At 36.1% G+C, this 18,559-nt stretch overlaps 1 protein-coding gene across 2 annotated transcripts in view; it reads left to right on the top strand.

Annotated features, from left to right (window-relative positions):
- The window catches only part of NETO1 (neuropilin and tolloid like 1), a 90,206-nt gene that overhangs the window by 9,732 nt on the left and 61,915 nt on the right, over positions 1-18,559 (top strand). The window contains exons 3-4 of one of the 2 annotated variants that reach the window (XM_087707319.1): positions 2,544-2,612; positions 8,336-8,584. In XM_087707319.1, coding sequence (XP_087563445.1) covers positions 2,544-2,612; positions 8,336-8,584 — 318 coding nt within the window. Of the gene's footprint in view, positions 1-2,543; positions 2,682-8,335; positions 8,585-18,559 lie in introns of both variants that reach the window. The other variant, XM_014062403.2, reaches the window with a different exon arrangement.

The following is an 18,559-nucleotide window of genomic DNA, read 5'->3' as shown; positions in this document are numbered from 1 at the left end:
AAGGACTTCATGTGAATGAAATTTCTGATTTCCTGCCAGTGTCTGTATTGACTTTGCTGTGGGGAGCTGGCAGGTAATGTCAGAAACTGAGAGATAACCATGAGCTAGGTGTTGAAGGCTCAGATCACAATTACATGACCTGGGGATATTGTGACAGCCAGAACTTCAAGGATAAGTCCTCCTTGTGTTCGGTGCTGTCACAGGTTTGAATGGTCACTGAATGAGTGGTCATAACTCAAGAACCACGTTTATAAAGCTTAAAAGTAAGTAAACTCATTCTCCTTCCTGGCTATAGATACGGATTACAGCAAGAAACTAGGAGGTATAAATTGTTTTCAATACTTGTTGCCTGGGCATATTTTGAGTAATTTTTTCCGCCTATATATAATTTATCTCATACTATTGCCACACATAACAGAGTTAGCTTATTATTCAGAATATTGTTAGGTACTTATAAAATATTTTACTGAATTAAAGATATATTATGTCCTCAGCTTTCCCATGATTTCCTGTAATTAACCTGGTAGGCTTTATTTTTGACAGTCCCATGTTTCCTATAGGATTTCTAGGAATTGAATTTTTTAATGTGCCATAGAGTTTTCCAACCTATTGAACATGAGATTTACTGATCTACCAATATCCCGGATCTTCTCTGTTTCACTCTTTTTGAAGACAGAGATAGTTTCCTCCCGCCCCCTTTTTTTTGGGCTTCTGACATTTCATGTTTTGCAGCTTTTCCTAAATTCAAAATACAGTCTGAGAATCTATGAGCAAATTCCTTCAGCGCCTGGGAGGTAATTCATTTGGAACAAAAGAAATGAACTTTACTCAAAAGTTCTTAGATACTCCCTAAGATTTTTTCTGTCATTTTGAAATTTTTGGCCTGCCCCTGTAATCACCTCATCATGCTTACTTAATAGAAACAGATCCTTTTCTGAGGAAAAAATAAAAGACATTACCTCTGAACAATTTGTCAATTTCTTACACAATCAGTTTTCTGCTCCTTTTTTAATTGCATGTATGTAAAGACAACTTTTTCTGGCCATCATGTTTAATCTTTGCAATTCTGGGTTTCTTGTATCTGCTTCTTTCATAATTAGTCTTTCCTATCCCTTCTATATGTGTTCTTTCTCATTTTTTGATTACTTATGAGCTTTTTGTGCTGCTGCATGGACTTCCTTTATTTCCCCCTTTCCTATCTAATTGGAATTTTTTATGATTGCATATTTAATATTTCCTTTTTTAGAAACTTCTATTAATATCAAAATTTTATTCTATTAATTTTTCATGCAAGAACAGGCTATTATCATTGTTCTGAGTTTATTCAACTCACCTTTCCTTGCAGCCCAAGGAATATTTTTTCTCACTTGTCTTTATATTTCTTAAGTCAAATACTCTACCATCAAAATCTTGCCTCTCCCAATAAATCCTTTCATATTACTGATTTCTTATTACTATTTTCCCCTCTAGTGGTTAAATTACATTGCATCAAATCAAAGAAAACCAATTGCTTTCCACTTTTTATAAAATCTAGTAACCAAAACTCAATAGGAATTTCCTGGAAATCCAGCAATTGCATCTTACAAGATAACATTGTGATTAAATCTTCTCATTACCATTACAACATTCTCTAATTTGATTTTGGAAAATGTCATCCATAGCTTTTCCTGATTGGATGGTTGAAAATCAGATCAGATCCTTTCAGTTGTGTTTCCATGCTATATTTTGGGTGGGGGGATTTTATATAGGTAGAGATTTTTTTAAAATTTATAATGTAATTCCTTCTTCAACATACAGTGCATTTGAGTTTCAGGAGTATGATGAAATTTTGATACTTTGTATATGTGACAGTATCAGTAATCAGTAATTATTTTTTTCTAGAAATGCCATAAATTTGCATCTGTTATACATGCACACTACTATGCTATTTTCAGGCAGAAGAATAAGGCTATAACTATATAACATCCTATCCTACTGTGTTCTGTTCTTGCAGATTCTGACATTGTTATTATTATTTTAAAATTCTGTTTGATATCTTATATTGCCTTATAGCTGACAGAAGAAAATATTTGTTAAACTGAGGGGTCTTTGGTGCTCTCTGAGCTTGTAATGAACATTTCATTACCAAACTAGGTAACATCATCAGTGGTATAGCATTGTGCTAGCACTGATCATGTTACCTAGTTTCATAATGAAACATCTGCAAGAAAACAACCAAGCTCAGAGAGCACAAACTACCCCATATTCCTTTGAAGTGCCCTTTCTGGTAGTCAGTATACTTTTGACTGCCTTATCAGGCTCTACTAATAAACTGTTTAATGTCCCAAAGCATTTCTAAAAGTTTACACTTGGAATTTCTTCCCTCTTGTGTAACTGTGGGGAAATAAGATATCATCTTTGAGGTTGAATTAATAAACACCGACCCTGATCCTATGGTATACATAGCAAGTTGTAGCAGACTACAGGTGAAAACAAGTGATTGCACATTGTGCATTTAAGCCAAAACATGATCTCATCTTCTCTCCCCCCCTTTTTTTCTTCAGAAAAGCAAAGCAGTTCAGAAGGACAAAAGACAGTTCAGTGTGGAGTGTGGACAAAATACGCAGAAGGAGGTATTTTCACTTCCCCGAATTATCCCAACAAATATCCTCCTGACAGAGAATGTGTCTATATTATAGAAGGTAATCGAAGACATTCCTCTCTCTCTCTCTTTCATTGTTCTACTTTCGGCAATGATTATTAAACTTAACCGTTTCAAAAACAAGAGCTTAATTTATCTAGTAAGATTATATAAATGTTCATATTTGGAGAGGGACATCGTATGAAAACTTTGTATTAATAGAAAATGCATACGTTTCTGAAAGACCACAGAAGCTTGCAAGCTGATAATTAAATAGAAAGCATTCTCTTCCATTTTTAGACTCAGTAATTTGACAATAAGATTAATGCTGTTACACATCACTCTAATTTTTTGTGGTTGTTTTTGAGTTATAAGAAATGGAATGTTTCATAATATGGTTAGACTTTTGGCAATATTTCAGAATTGTTCATACCAAATCCAGGTCAGTCATAAAGTGTACCAACAGGAAGTTGTAGCCAAATCATTCTTTGTAAGAAATATGTTTGTATTATGTCCACATTAAATAGTTCCAGGGTTGCTAAAACATTTAAAGTATTTTTAAAAATGGACTGCTTTAAATTCCTTATACTGATTTTTTTTTACAAAAAAGAGGCCTCTAATAGATTGGAAGCTATATATAATTAGCAGACAATCATGTTTTTATGGTACTTATTCTTTTACTTTTGTGGACATTATGATGGAGGCTTGTTAATTTAAATGCACATATATAAAATTATCTACTTAAATGATCATTCATTCATTCCTCTTGCATATAAAGGGAGAAATAATATTATTTGAAACAAATATTATTTTGACTCCTCTTGTTCAATTACATTTTACGAAAAAATAGAAATTTGAAAATTATTACAGGTAGTTCCTGAGCCCAAAATTTCAGCCCAAAATTTCTATTGCTAACAACACAGTTGTTAAGTGAGTTTTGCCCCATTTTATGTCCTTTGAGTCACTGCAGTTGTTAAGTGACTCATGCAGTTGTTAAGCAAATCTGGCTTTCACCATTGACTTTGCTTGTCAGAAGCCAACTGGGAAGGTTATTAAATGGTGATGACCCTGGAGCAGTACAACTGTCATAAATACATGTCAGTTACCAAGCACCCAAATTTTGAACGTGATTGTAGGGATACTGCAACAGTCGTTTTACAGAGTCAGCATATTGACTCCTTAATTTACTGACCTCAGAAGGATGGAAGATTGAGTCAACCTTGAGCCGGTCAGGATCAAACTCCTGGCAGTGGGCAGTGTGTTAGCCTGCAATACTGCATTCTAACCACTGCGCCACCACGGCTCCTAACTTGTAACTTTGAATGGTCACTAAATAATGGTTGTAAGTCGAGGACTACACCTGTAGGGTATAGTCAGTTACATTATCCATATAGTAACTTTGAAGATGTACTAATTTTTATTTTTTATTAGCAAAGGTTCTAAATTTCTTTAGGTAGTAGATATCTTGACTATTTGAAAAAAACACGAACTTGTTCCAAAGTACATTGGACAAATCTTATTCGCTATGATTGTAATTCATAAATTACATTTTTGATAAAGGGTTAGGATCCACCTTTTTATAATACTGATTCTGTCCTTTATTTCTGTAGTTATGCTTGAACAACTTCAGCCAAAGAACTTCAGCCCTTTATAAAAAATATATTAGTTCTCTGCTTTGAGGCTGTGAGTTCTAGTTCCACCTTAGCCAGAAAACTGGCAGAGTGATTTTGGGCTAGTTACTCACTCTCAGTCCAACCTGCCTGAGTTGTTGTGGGGAAAATAGGATGAGGGAGGAATAATAAGTATGTTTGCCAGCTTGAGTTATGTATGAAGTAATAAATGTAGAATTTAAAAGTCCTAGCTGAAATATTGGTCGTGATTTAGTGTTTTGATCTCAGTCATATCTAGATAAAGACAACAGTATGTTACAATAACATCATACATTCTAAAAAAAAGTTTTCATTTTTTTATATGATGTGAAAATGTGTAATATGAAGAAATAACTTGGTCTGGGATGCTTTTTTATATTTTGGGAATAAAGAAAATAGTGCTTCTGAAAGAGTGAAAAATTTATCTTTACCTCTTCAATTTAACTCCTAATTCAATTTCCCATACTTTAACCTTTCACTGTTATCCATTTCAAAGCTTAGTAACGGTCTGTATAATTTTGCTGTAATGCCCACATGTAAATACTAAATAAGAATTTAATATTTGCTTAAAATGCATTAAAAATAAAAGAGCTTGGGTTCTAACTTCAGACTGTTGCAAAAAAAAAGAGGAGAATTTAATTCTGTCCATTGTAACTAATCTAAATTGTGTCAAAATGGATTTTTATTGCTGTTTAGATTTTGAGATTCATTTAGCAATGAAGTATTTTAAATCCCAAATTCCTTCTATTAGGTTGCTCACTGCTGACTAATGAGAGATATCAAGAATTATTCCAATCCATTTGTGTGATACTGGCTCCCAGTTATTCAGGAAAGATGTTTAGATCAATCAATCAATCTTAAAATGAAATAGATTTTTTTTTTTGCTTAGCTTCATCTGTCAGCTTCACGAAATTACAGGCTGGTAAAAATTAAAGCCTTAATTGTATGGGCCTCTTTCATTGCATCTATTCCTCTGCTTCTTGTTAGAACCCCAAGTCTTTTTAAGCAGATGTAAAACCTCAAGGCAGCACTTCTATAAGATAATTAGATGAAAAAGATGACAAGACATGCAGGCATTAAGCAATCTTTTCCATGTTATTAGGACTCTTTGAAGAAAGGTAATTAGAACCTAAATTAAAAAGATTGCTAAGAGTTCAAGTAGTAAAAGCTCATTGCAGAACAGCTGTACCACACAACCACTGGAGTTTGCAACATTTTCTTGTCCATTTGCTTTTACTATTACTAGAGAGATAAAGAAAGAAGAAACGATCACATATATTTTTTCTGAGATGACACTTGCAATATGGGCCGGTGGAATGAATGAATAAATATGAATAGATAAATGTGTTTTTGTGTGTGTGTGTATGTACTGGCCCATGTTACAGATGTGTGCAAACATTTGCAGTGATTTTCCTTCAGGGTGGTAAAATTGCTCTTTGAGAACTAGAGATGATGTTTAGGAAAAGTAAGGAAGTAAAACCTTAGCAAGATTTCTTAGGATAGTCTACTGTACCTGAATTGCATAATCACTAAACTGCATTGAACTCCCAACTTTGCTGCAATCAACTAACTACTGAAGATTTGCATTCATCATCACATAATTATTTTGAGTCTAGTATTTATTATTTTGCATAAAAAGAAGAAACGTCCTCATTAAAATAGATATCCTTTTGTGATTTTTTTTAAAACTCTCCAAATTTGAGTGATAAAGAGAAAGCTTTCTAGAACAAATCTAATATTATCTGTTTCTTGCTTTTCATTTTGTGTGTGAACCTATTCCTTGACTGAGAGCGTAAAAGGTTCTTAGTGTTTCAGAGTAATTCAATCTGTTTTGTTTATCCAGAAGTTCAGTTCTTAATTGAACAGATTCTACATGTGAAAGTTGAAATACTTTGATAGTTAACATCTCTAGAATGCAGCTCTGTGCATGCCTATTCAATGAACACTAGCGTGTGCAGTATGTCTGCTTTGGTTTATCTGTCGGCAATACCATCCTGGTAATTAAAATGCATTTTTAACTTGAAGTATTAAATTCAAAGTGGCTAAGACGCTGAGCTTGTCAATCAGAAGGTCGGCAGTTCAGCAGTTCGAATCCCTAGTGCCGTGTAACTGAGTGAGCTCCTGTTACTTGTCCCAGATTCTGCCAATCTAGCAGTTCGAAAGCATGTAAAAATGGAAGTAGAAAAATAGGGAACACCTTTGGTGTTCGGTCAACCTTCGGTGTTTAGTCATGCCGGCCACATGACTACAGAGACGTCTTCAGACAGTGCTGGCTCTTCGGCTTTGAAATGGAGATGAGCATCCCTAGAGTCAGGAATGACCAGCACATATATGTGCGAGGGGAACCTTTACCTTTACCTATTAAATGGAAACCTTGTTTCCATTGGCTGAAGTTCTTCTTGAACAATACTTAAGATCTTCCAGAATACTTAAGCTGACGTGAAACTAATATGAAGCTTCCCCACCCTGCTGTGATTCCCAATGACATCTACTGTACCTTGCAGTTGTAGAGGGTTTCCTAATTCTCAAGAACAAATGGGTCACAAAAGGAAGCAGGAGAATGAGGAGAACAAATGGCATTTCCATATATGGACATCTTCCATTGTTTGAAAATTCTTCCATTGTTAGCGAAGCACATTTGCGTGATTCATTAGTGACTCAAAATGTCAGTGTATTTGCTCTGTTTTTCATTACCAAATAGATTGCAAAAGCCAAAGAATGTAATCTGGTTTTGGCTTCTGCATTTGACAAATGACAGATGTAACCTGTATGTGGGAATAAGATGCAGCCAGTTCAAAAAATAGATGTTGCTTTTCACATTAAGCTTTAGATAAAGGGAAGAATTCTCTACAAGTCCCCAGCAGAAATAAAGTTTAAGTCTAATCTACAATGCTACCAAGTTAACATCTCTTTAATCACTTTTAATGTTTCCATTTGGTTAAACATGAAAGCATGCAAATTTGTGAAAGCAAGCTCATTAGGCAGCTATATTTGGGCTACATGTTTTTTTAAAAAAGCTAAAGAGCCAGTATTTGAGTTTTCTTTCAACATTACTACTGCTTTACCATTGCAGAATAGGATTTCAATTCCTATGCTGTTTAATGGATCAGAAAATATGCTGAAAATTCTGTTAGTTGGGAAATTTCAGAAGTGTTTGACAAAATAGTGCTGCACTATGGCGCTAATATATATTTATATAAGAGGAGCAGACTTTATGGACCTTTTAGAACTATTTGAAAATTAAGTGAGAACATGGCACCATAATGGATAGTTTTGGGCCTTGTTTCTTTAACTGAAATATCTTATGCATGGATGAGATTTAGATGACGCTCAAGATCACAGAAGGCCACAGTACAGCAAGACTAAAGGTAGATCTAAAAGGTTCACAAACTGTTTTATCATTGTAGGACTCTATTGCTACAACAAAAACATAAACATAGATGTTTCTGAATGTAGTTGCTACTTAGGCCAGCCATTACAAATAACACTAGCAATATCACTTGTACCATTTCACAGAGCTTTACAGCCCTTTCTAAGCAGTTTACAGAATCAGCATATGGCCCCCCAACAATCTAGGCCCTCATTTTACTGACCTTGAGCAAGTCAGAATCAAACTCCTGGCAGTGGACAGAATTAGCCTGCAATACTGAATTTTAACCCCTGCGCCATCAGTTTTTCAAATAAACAAATATACATTTTCTTTGTTTTGTAAATCTCTTTAAAGAAAAAATAATTACAGCAAAAGAAGCAGGAAAGGAAGAGTTAGACGCTTATGCATATTTTTTTAGCAACTAGGCCATACTGTTCCCAATTTTACTTATCCTACAATGCAGAATCAAAGAATTTTTTTTAAAAAGTAAGCTTAGTAGGAAAACCACTGATATTATTATTGAAATGCGTTCTGTTTATGCTTAGTAATAATAGCTCTGAGTAGAGTAAGTTACTTTGCCTGAACAAAACCTCGAGACCCATAAAATACTGCGGTACACAGTTTAAAAACATTTGGTTTGGAAGCAAATACATTTCAGTGTATAAAATTATGGAAATATTTTGTTTTATTTTTCAGCTGCCCCAAGACAATGTATTGAGCTGCACTTTGATGAGAAATATTCCATAGAGCCTTCTTGGGAGTGTAAATTTGATCATATTGAAGTGCGAGATGGACCTTTTGGATTTTCTCCAATAATTGGTCGTTTCTGTGGACAGCAAAATCCACCTAAAATAAAATCCAGTGGCAGATTCTTGTGGATTAAATTTTTTGCTGATGGCGAACTTGAATCTGTAGGATTTTCTGCACAGTACAATTTTACACGTGGTAAGTAAAATTTTTAATAATTTTTGAGGAAAATATTTTAGTATTTATAATGATAGACTTTAGAAATATTATAAACTTATGTAACAATATAGTAAAATTAAAATGCTAAAATTTTAATGTATTGATAATGGAAATACAAAGAAAATGCTCTTTCCCCCCCTCAGAAAATAGATGCTTCTTTTAATCTGCACTTTGCATTTATACTGAGTGATTTTATTTAGTTAACTGGCTGTTTATAAATAATTATTTATTTTATTTAGTTAACTGATATATTTATAAATCATCCCACTCATGGTGATATATATATTGTGAGACAAAAAATAAATAAAGCAATAAAGCAAAATAAAAGTACAAAAATAGGAGTCAAAGCTTTCATTACAAGAAAAGTCTTTTTTAAAACCTGCAATTATGATGCCTAATGAAGCATAATAAAGGAAATGTTGTTGTGACCCCAATCCAGGAAGTGATTTTATAACGGCAGCGTTTCTAACAATGTTGAAATCCTGGATGCACAGATGTTAGAAATAAAGCTGGGTCCAAAATTTCTCAGGCTGGTAATGATCATTATGTCAACAAATCTGGTTTTTTTATGACCTTGAAGACAACAGCCAAAGAACCTTTAACTTGGAAAGACAGGAGGAAAAAGCTTCACACTTAATCCCTGTAGCACAGGCATATATAGGCAGTGATTCTCCTGCAACATGGAGGTAATTTATTTTATTTTTTTGTAGTTGGCTTCATTCTTCTCTGCACTAAACTATCTACACTGGCTAAGTGGTGCCAATTCTAGAATAAGGGAAGATTTTGGATTTGGAATTGTGCTAGGCTGAATCATGACAGTAGAAATTTCCAATGGTAGTTGCAAATTCTGGGCAAGTAGTATAAATTGAGATAATTATCTAGACTGTTGCAGTAACCTAAGAGAGGACCTGGCTAGTGGAATGTTTTTAATTAAAAAAAGCAGAACAGAAGCCTACAGTAGCATTCTGATTTAATGAAACATTGAGATGGAGGGATATCCATTAATTCCAGTTGTCCATTAAATACAAATGTAAGTAATTTACATAATTGGTATAAAAAGCATCATTTGCAGTAAAATGTCCATTAAACAAGCAGACTGTCAATTTAAACATCTTTTAGTGGGATTGGGAGCCATGAAAAACATGAATCCTACACCTGTTAAGCCATGGACCATTGAAGCAAGTTTAACTACCGTATTTTCACCCATATAACCCGCCCACGCAAATAACCCGCACACGCATATAACCCGCGGGTTTTCCGAATCGTGTAAAATATTTCCCGTATAACCCGCCCACGCATATAACCCGCCCACGCATATAACCCGCCCACGCATATAACCCGCCCACGCATATAACCCGCGACGAGTAAAAGAGAAGGGAAACAGCTGAGATGGGGGGGGAAGAAACGGAGAAAGAAGCCTGCGCACGCTGGGGAAGAGGAAAGGAACGGAGGAGAAGGAAACAGCTGAGATCGGGGTGGGGGAAGGAACGGAGAAAGAAGCCTGCGCACGCTGGGGAAGAGGAAAGGAACGGAGGAGAAGGAAACAGCTGAGATCGGGGTGGGGGAAGGAACGGAGAAAGAAGCCTGCGCACGCTGGGGAAGAGGAAAGGAACGGAGGAGAAGGAAACAGCTGAGATCGGGGTGGGGGAAGGAACGGAGAAAGAAGCCTGCGCACGCTGGGGAAGAGGAAAGGAACGGAGGAGAAGGAAACAGCTGAGATCGGGGTGGGGGAAGAAACGGAGAAAGAAGCAAGCCTCCGATCGTGTAAGCCTCCGATCGTGTAAAATATTTTCTGTATACCCCGCCCACGCATATAACCCGCAGGGGGGCGCTGTGCATGTAAAAACCGCATATAACCCGCGGGTTATATGGGTGAAAATACGGTACTATGATTTTATCTGAGTAGTAATCATTGATAGAGTGCAATATATTTATATATTTATGCTGGGAGAATTATGATCATGCGGAAGGAAAATAATTGAAATGTTCACTATGTACAGTATTAATCCTCGTCATAACATATTAATTTTGTATATGTCGATCTTGTCAGCATCACAGTCAGCTACGAAGTTATAAGTGCAATTAATTATATGAATGTATTTTCAGTAAGTAATATTCCCCACATTAGAAGTGGAAATATGTTTTAACATCATCTCAAGAAATGTTGTACATTCTAATAAGAAAAAAAAAAGGATTTCAGCTCCTGCTGTACTTCTCTCCTTTGAAAATTGTCTTTTATTACAAACAAAAAACTACTGTCGTGATTTTTTTTTCCTGTCTTTTAAAAACTGCAAATGGTTTTGCCAGAAGAATCCAAGATCCAAAGCATAGGATGCTTTCAATTAAGCAGTTCTATGTAATCATCTTAATTGTTGCCTTTCAATTCTGTCTTTCATCAAATTGTCTGATTTTACTTCTGAAAACAAAAGAGTACCTGCAGTCAGGTTTGTGATGAAATTTCGCAGTAACTTGCAGGAGCTATCAGAGATTTCTAAAAGATTTATTACATGGAGTGAGTACATTCTGGATGTATGTCAATATCCTCCATATATATCTCCTAGTTGGAGAACTGCGAGCATCAATATGCTGGCTTTCAAGATTGTATCTAGAATAAAGATTGTAGCTTGTGTAGAATAGATTTATTTATAAGGGGTAAAGCTGGATTTTCATTCCAGTTGTAGCCAAAATGACTGATATTCCCTAATGTATACAGCCTGGGTATCATTAAGATTGATAATCTAGTGTATACCTTTTCTGTCTTATTAGAAGGCATATGTTTGAAAGTTTCAATTTTATCAATGCCACAGAAGAGGGTAGATAGCAGTAAATTACTGATTTTTTTTAAAAAAGTATGTTTCCTGTGAAACTAAGAAAAAGAAGAGGTGCAACAGAGCTGAATAAAGATGGAGTTACAAGCAGAGAAGTGAAGGTAGAGGTTTAACCATGAATAAAAGTGGTAAAAGATATGTCAGAAAATATGAATGGCTATAATTATTGTGGATGAGAGTGAAGGTAGAATCCGTAGGTTGGTGATACTTTCATGTTAAATTACAGTGAATTGTTATAATGAAAAATTGGGGGAGGGGGGCCGGAACCAAGGATGAATTATGGGGAGAGGAAGAGAAATGTACAACATTCTGAATGAAATTGAACCAAGGGAAAAAGTGCTTTTTTGTTAGCTGAACTGAATGAGAAAAGAATGCATCATTTTTTAAAAAATGACTAGGCTAAATTTTGACACCCAATAATGAATGTCTGATGATTTGGTGTATATTGGCTTTAAGAAAAAGTGTCTTTGGAGTACATGGTTAAACCTTAAGCCTGATGATAACCTACACATGAAAAAGGATTGCTTTGAAAAGCATGGTATATTTTAGTTTATGATAAAAGACTAAAAGACTTAATAACGGATACCAGGACAAGAGGTTCTAACAGAATAATTTTTGCACAAATTTGACATCTAAGAGAAGAAAAGATGTTAAAGAATCTAGAATAAAATAAGACTGCAAGAAAAGAAAGTGTAAATCTGCAAGGAACAAAGGAAAATAGATTAAAATCACAATAAATGGAAGTAGACGTAAGGAAAAAGCATGTAGAAGTTACTTGGAAAAGAATAAAAAAAGTTACAGACTGTCACAGCCGTCAGCTGGAAGATGAAGTGGACAAGACTATGAATGAGGAAAAAAAGAACACAGAAAAATGATGGGTGCAAAAATGACAAGGAAATATATTTCACAATGCGTATAGAAAGAAAAATGTACTTCCAAAGAATGCAGTCAAAGTAAACCAGAACCAAAATTTAAAGCAGCAATGAAAATGCAGAGCAATATTGATAGAAGGAAAATTGTTTTGGATTTTGATGAAAGAACTATTGTGTTTCCCTGAAAATACAACATGTCCTGAAACTAAAACCTTGCCACATTTTTCAGATGGGCAAAAATATAAGCCCCCGCCCCCAAAATAAGCCCCCTGGACAACCCCCCCTCCCGGCGAGGCAGAGCATTGCTCACCGACTTAGCGGTATCCCGAAGGCACCAAGCCGCGGGAGCCAGGGGGCTGAAGAAAGGCACTCGTTGCTTGGCACCTTTGGGATACCGTTAGGTTGGGGGGTGGCGTTCTGCCTGGCTGGAGGGGGGAGTTGCCGGGCAGCTGCTCCCTTGCGAGCGGGCTCCCGAAGAACTGGGCACAGCTCAGGGGCAAAACAGCCATGAGGTGACCATGCCCACGAGCAGGGTCTTATATTTTGCACTCTTCGGGAGCCCGTTCGCAAGGGAGCAGCTGCCCAGCAACCCCAAAACAATAAGCCCTCCCCCTCTAATAAGCTGAAGGCCATGTTTTGTGGGTCAAAAAAATATAAGACCCTGTTGTATTTTGGGGAAAACACGATAAATAAGGAGCCTCCAGTAGAGTGAATGAAATCAAGAATAAAACTAGTGAAGTAATTTAGGATGAAACTGAAATTAACTCTGAAAGAACTATTTTATTAGGGAACCATAATGGTACATAGCTTCCTGGAACTATAACTAAAAGAATGTTTAATAAAAATAAATAAATGAAGAAAGTTCTAAATGCTGTGAGAACATTGAAAATGGTAAGGCTCCCAGATGCATGTTAAGAAGCGTTAAAATTTGTTTGCTTCTGGAGTAGTTGTGTTACTTAATAGTTTAATATATGGAATGCTTAGTTACTGGTTCAACACTGAACAAGGAATAAATGTATTTATAGCTAAGTGTATAAGGAATATTAGTGAATATTATTATAGCTAAGTGTATAAGGAATATCAATATCAGACATTATCAGAATATCAGAAATGCATATGTTCAGATAGTTTAGTCATATGCAGAGAAAGAATGATGGCAGAACTTCCAAACAACCATATGATGGAGAAATGAAAGGATTGTGAGAAATAAAAGACGGAAAAACCATAGCTAGTTGGACTTGATGGCATCCTCAAAAATGTGAGAGTTGAGAGGTTTAAAGAAGAAAAAGTATGTATGTACTGGTAAATAGAACGGTAGAAGCAAGAATGGTTGCTAGGATAGAAATGTATGAAGAAATAAAATGAATAGTAATGGTGCAACTAAATTTGTTTATATTTCATTTAATATATTTGGCTTATTGTTTATTACTTCTTTGTACAGCGTTACTTACCATGAAATGGTGTGGTTAGATGAATATGTATGAATAGTATGTACTTTATATATGAATACTTTTGACAATGTATGCTATTGTTATAAATTTTAATTTATTGCTTTTCCATGGAAGAACTATGTGTTATCAGGCTTATTTTAGCTATAATTCCCATAATCACTAGGCGTTTTTTCATCTACCACTATGAAGTACAGATTATGTATCATTCTATATTTCATTATTTCATTATCATGTTATATTTCATTATCATGTTATTACCTCTCTTTCCATCCCTCCCTTTCTGGACTAAGTCCTTCAGTTACCTGGGCAAGATTTTCAGAATCGTTTGCTATTGCCTTTTTTCTAAGACTGAGAGGGACTAACTAACCCAAGATCCACCCAACTGGCTTTGTACCTAAAGTGGGACTAGGTTTCCTTTTGGTGCCTTCCCCTCCTTCCCTTTGTGTATCCCTCATTCCCTCTCTCTCTTGGTCTCTCTCAGATGTGAAATAAGGATTTGTAATGTCAACCAGATTTCTGAATGCCAGATATTCCTGTACATTGGCAGTATTGTGTGGCCAGATTAGCTTTAGTTTAAATAATTTATGTGTCTGGCATTAATGCTCAAAATATAAAATGATCTGGAAATGGCTCCCAATAAGATCAACTTGTAAATAAATTCAGAATTAGGAAACTTAGTTTCAGTGCATTATGAAGTAGTCCTGACTAATCTCATTGGATATAATACAGGGAGTCATAATCGCTGTGATATTTCACAGGTGGGTTGGACTTTAATTCCCATCATTTTAAGAGAATTAGCAAATAAATGAGTTCACTTAGGTGAGTGCATGTAGGTGAGAAACTTTAATTTATTCCATATTCTGTATATGGTACACCTACAATAGCAAATAATTACAGTGTTAGTTACTGCAGATATAGATTGAAATAAGATACGTTATTTTCCCCAATTATCTCCAATAATTTGATTTTTTTTCTTTTTTCTTTCCCATGCATGGGAAACATTGGAATCCCTAAAAGCTTGTTGTTTTCTCCATTTTTTTAAAAAAAGTTGCTCCCATGAGCACTCATACCCTGGAGTTACTATTCCAAGGGGTGATATCTGACAGTAGGGCTGAGAGAAACTTTGAAAGCATGCTTCCTTTCAGTGAACTGAATCTTGAATCTTTGAATCTTTCATGTAACAACACGATCCTTTCACTTCTAAGAGGAATGATAAAGTTTCCTCTCCCCACTCTGTGTTGGACCTCTACTCAGCTTCTCTTCAGAATTCACAATATGGAAGAAAGCCAAAGGAAGCATGTGGTACCCTGAACACATGCCAAACACTGGGCATCCATGATATGTATCATTGGCTGTTTTGAGTGGCTTAATTCAGGTGGTTTCTTTGCTTTGATAAAACAAGCAATTGTGCCTCCATGGCTTGTGTTGCTTTGTTGGACTAAATAAATCTCAATTTACATAGGTCTATTTCAGGGGTGTCAAACTCAAGGCCCGGGACCTGTATCCGTCCCACAGGTGCCTAGATCTGGCCCGTGGGGCTGCCCTGGAAACAGCAAAAACCCGGGCCACTGTGCCTCTGCAAGCAAAAACGGAGCGCCCGCCCTCTGTTTTTGCTGGCAGAAGGTTGCAGGACGCAATGACAGCCGAAACGGAGTTCAGAGGGGCCACGGTCAGCCCTCCCAAGCTCCATTTTCACTGGCAGAGGGTTTCAGGAAGCTGTGGCAGCTGAAAACAGCTTGGGAGCCTCTTTTCGCTGGCAGAGTACTTGGGCCATCATAGGTGCCCTCAACACGAGTGATGTCAAGCTGGCCATGCCCACCCTGGTAACACTCACCCTGGCCCCCCAAGGTCAAACACAATCCTGATGTGGCCCTCAGTAAAATTGAGTTTGACACCCCTGGTCTACTTGATGCAGTAGTTCGTATGATGGTTTTTCAGTTTCTGCAAAGCAAAATAATAATAGAAGTTTGGTCTAATTGGTGTAGTTACAATGGGCAACCATTCCTTTTGACAGCCCAAAGCAGCTGTAATGTGAACCAGACTGTCCATAGTTACATTGCACAGTTTGATTTGTGGTGTGTTTTCACTGATTATCGTACGAGCATCTTGTAAGCATATGGCTTTCCTAAAGAAACCATGTCTTTCATCGTCTGTAAAAGAATGGAAGCAAGTGTGATATGCCTCTCTTCCACAATAGGAATTTGACTACTGAACCCATACATTTCTGAATTGTTTCCTGTTCCTTTGTAAAAATTTTTTTACAGAAGCAGATTATTACTTTGATAATAATAGCAGGCATGGCATGATACATATAGCATACCTTTCACTTTTATAATTTTCTTTAAAAAAAGGTATTATGTCATCCATTTGAAATATTGGAGGAATAATATAGCTTATTAAGTTTTCCACATTTGGGGGGGAAATTGGCCCATTGGTAAGATGTTTAAAAAAACTATTAGCAAGTTTCTACTTTTAATGGCATGGAATGCTATTTTCTCCTAACTATACAAAGAAATGGTTTGAGGGCATATGTTGCTCAGAGCTGAATCAATTTTGTAGTACTGCAGACAGAGGGCCAGACAGAATAAACTCAGCTTTAAGCTGATCACTTTGATTCATCTGGAATAATCAGATTTCTTTTTATCTTGGTTTTCTCCTCTTGGAATCTGTAAGTCTGTGGCCTCAGATGGCACACTATTAAATTCAGTTCTATTCACTGGTGGAAACCATCTGTGTTTGCATTTGGCTTCATTGATATGAATGACAACAATGTACGGTTTGCCTTTGAAAACAAAAACAGTGTGTGGCACACAAGGAGCAGGAAGGTGGGAGGAATAATTTCTAGGAAATTGCATGAACATAAACTCATATTCTGCCTTTGTGTGTGTGCATACATTCTGTATGTAAACAGATGAGTCAAGATATAAGTCGTTTGCAGAGTGTTTTTAAAAGAAAATATATAACTATATTCCCATCTTCTCCATTTTATACCTTTTTTAAAAATTCAACTTAGAACTGTTTTAGCTAATTTTTGAAAGGCAGATGAGGCAGGATTATTCATTCTACTTTCTTGGCCACGAGTTCAGATAGTCAAAGGCCACTATTTTGCTGTTATATCTGATATTGTGCCTTGTAAGAAATCAGACAAATAGCAGTGTTGTTCTCTTCTTTGTGTCTGCAGTAAGTATGCTATGGTATTTGTTTTGCATTTTGGAATCTCCTGTAGAAATTGGGAGGAACAGCAATTCATTCAACATTTTTATTCAATTTTTTTTATAGTTAATCACTTTGGGTCCTGGTCATGTTCCTCTGAATAAAAATAATTCTCTAGCATTGAACCTTCTGTTTGTATTAATTAATGAATTGATTGGTTTTTATTTAAATATATTCTATAGCCATCCATTTGCTGTAGAGTGGGCAGTAAATAAATAATTAAAACCAGAAAATAGTAGACTAACTTTGTTAATTAAAACAGTTTAACTATAATCAGTATAACATGTCCAAAAAACTATTGCATTGTACAGTCAGTAAACAACCACAAACCAATCTAATAGCCTGATCCAAATGTTTGAAGGAACAACCAGGTTCCTTTAGCAGATTTCTAGGACTGACATTACAACAGAGAAGACACTACTCTTGGGTTCCCCGAAGTTGGCATTGATTAATAGACTTGGAATATGCCCATCCTGTCGGTTTTGGTTGGGTAAGCGGAAACAATTGGAGACCGGCAGTCCTGTAAATTACCTGGCCCTGTGCCATGTAGGGTTCTACAGATGAAAACCAGCACCATGAATTGCGTCTGGTGCACTGGAAGCCGATGCAGCTTGCAGAACAGTGGTATTATATGGATGTGTTATGAAACACTTAAAAACTACCCATACTGGACAACTTGAAGCTTCTGAACATTTCTTAGAGCATCCCATATAGATCAGTTTATAGCAAGCAGCCCCAGAGCTTGTGCAGGTCTGAGGCTTCTTGCCTCTCTGCAAGACAGGGAAGCAGGAGGCCAAAAGGAGATTGATCGATGGAGATGCAGGTGTGTTTGTGGGAAATTGAAGTGCAGTCTTAAGTCTGAGTGGGCTGCCAAACATCCAAATTTTGATCACATGACCACAGGGGCACTGCAACTGCCATAACTTTAGGCACAGGTCGTAAGTCCTTTTCCCCCCCCAACAGCATGGTAATTTTGAACGGTCACTGAATGACTATTATAAGTCAAGGACTAGCTGTATAGACTTTTTCCAAAAGATAGAACAAAATGCACATGTGTTTTTGGTTTGGATGGTTAGAAAAAAATTGGATAGTAGAAAAAAGTGACCTTTTTTAGTATAAGTTTCTGAATAATACTGCAGTCGCAGTTGTTGAAATTCTCAGAAGAATGTTGATAGTGAACCTGGGAAACAGCTGAAATTCAGGAAATTTTAAAAAAAATGTAATTTGGGTTATATTGCAGAAAACAACTCACATATGTGGTTTAGGAATAATCCTGTGCTAATTTTTATGTGGGAATGGAATGTGAAACTGTTAGTATTTCTAAATGCAATTATTATTACAATTATTCCATCTGCATCTGGAGCTAGATTACAGATATCATTGTTTATGTCTAGCTGCTTTGTGCATTTACTTTTTAGGCTTGTTATTGCATATTGGGTATTTAAATAACTGCTTTACTTTGTTTTGATTTGTATTTCCAAAGCTGATATTTGTTTAGGATTATTGGATTAACTGCTTGCGGGATACAAACTCATTCATTTTTATTCACGTCTGTCTTGGGATTTTCTTATTGATATATTTCTGTCATCC

Source organism: Thamnophis sirtalis, unplaced genomic scaffold (genome assembly GCF_051295495.1).
Source record: "Thamnophis sirtalis isolate CommonGarterSnake01/CBP01778 unplaced genomic scaffold, rThaSir2_p1.2 scaffold_2, whole genome shotgun sequence".
In the NCBI taxonomy this organism is placed as follows: domain Eukaryota; kingdom Metazoa; phylum Chordata; class Lepidosauria; order Squamata; family Natricidae; genus Thamnophis; species Thamnophis sirtalis.
The sequence above is the reverse complement of the archived record's forward strand: the minus strand, read 5'-3'. Positions and strand labels throughout refer to the sequence as shown.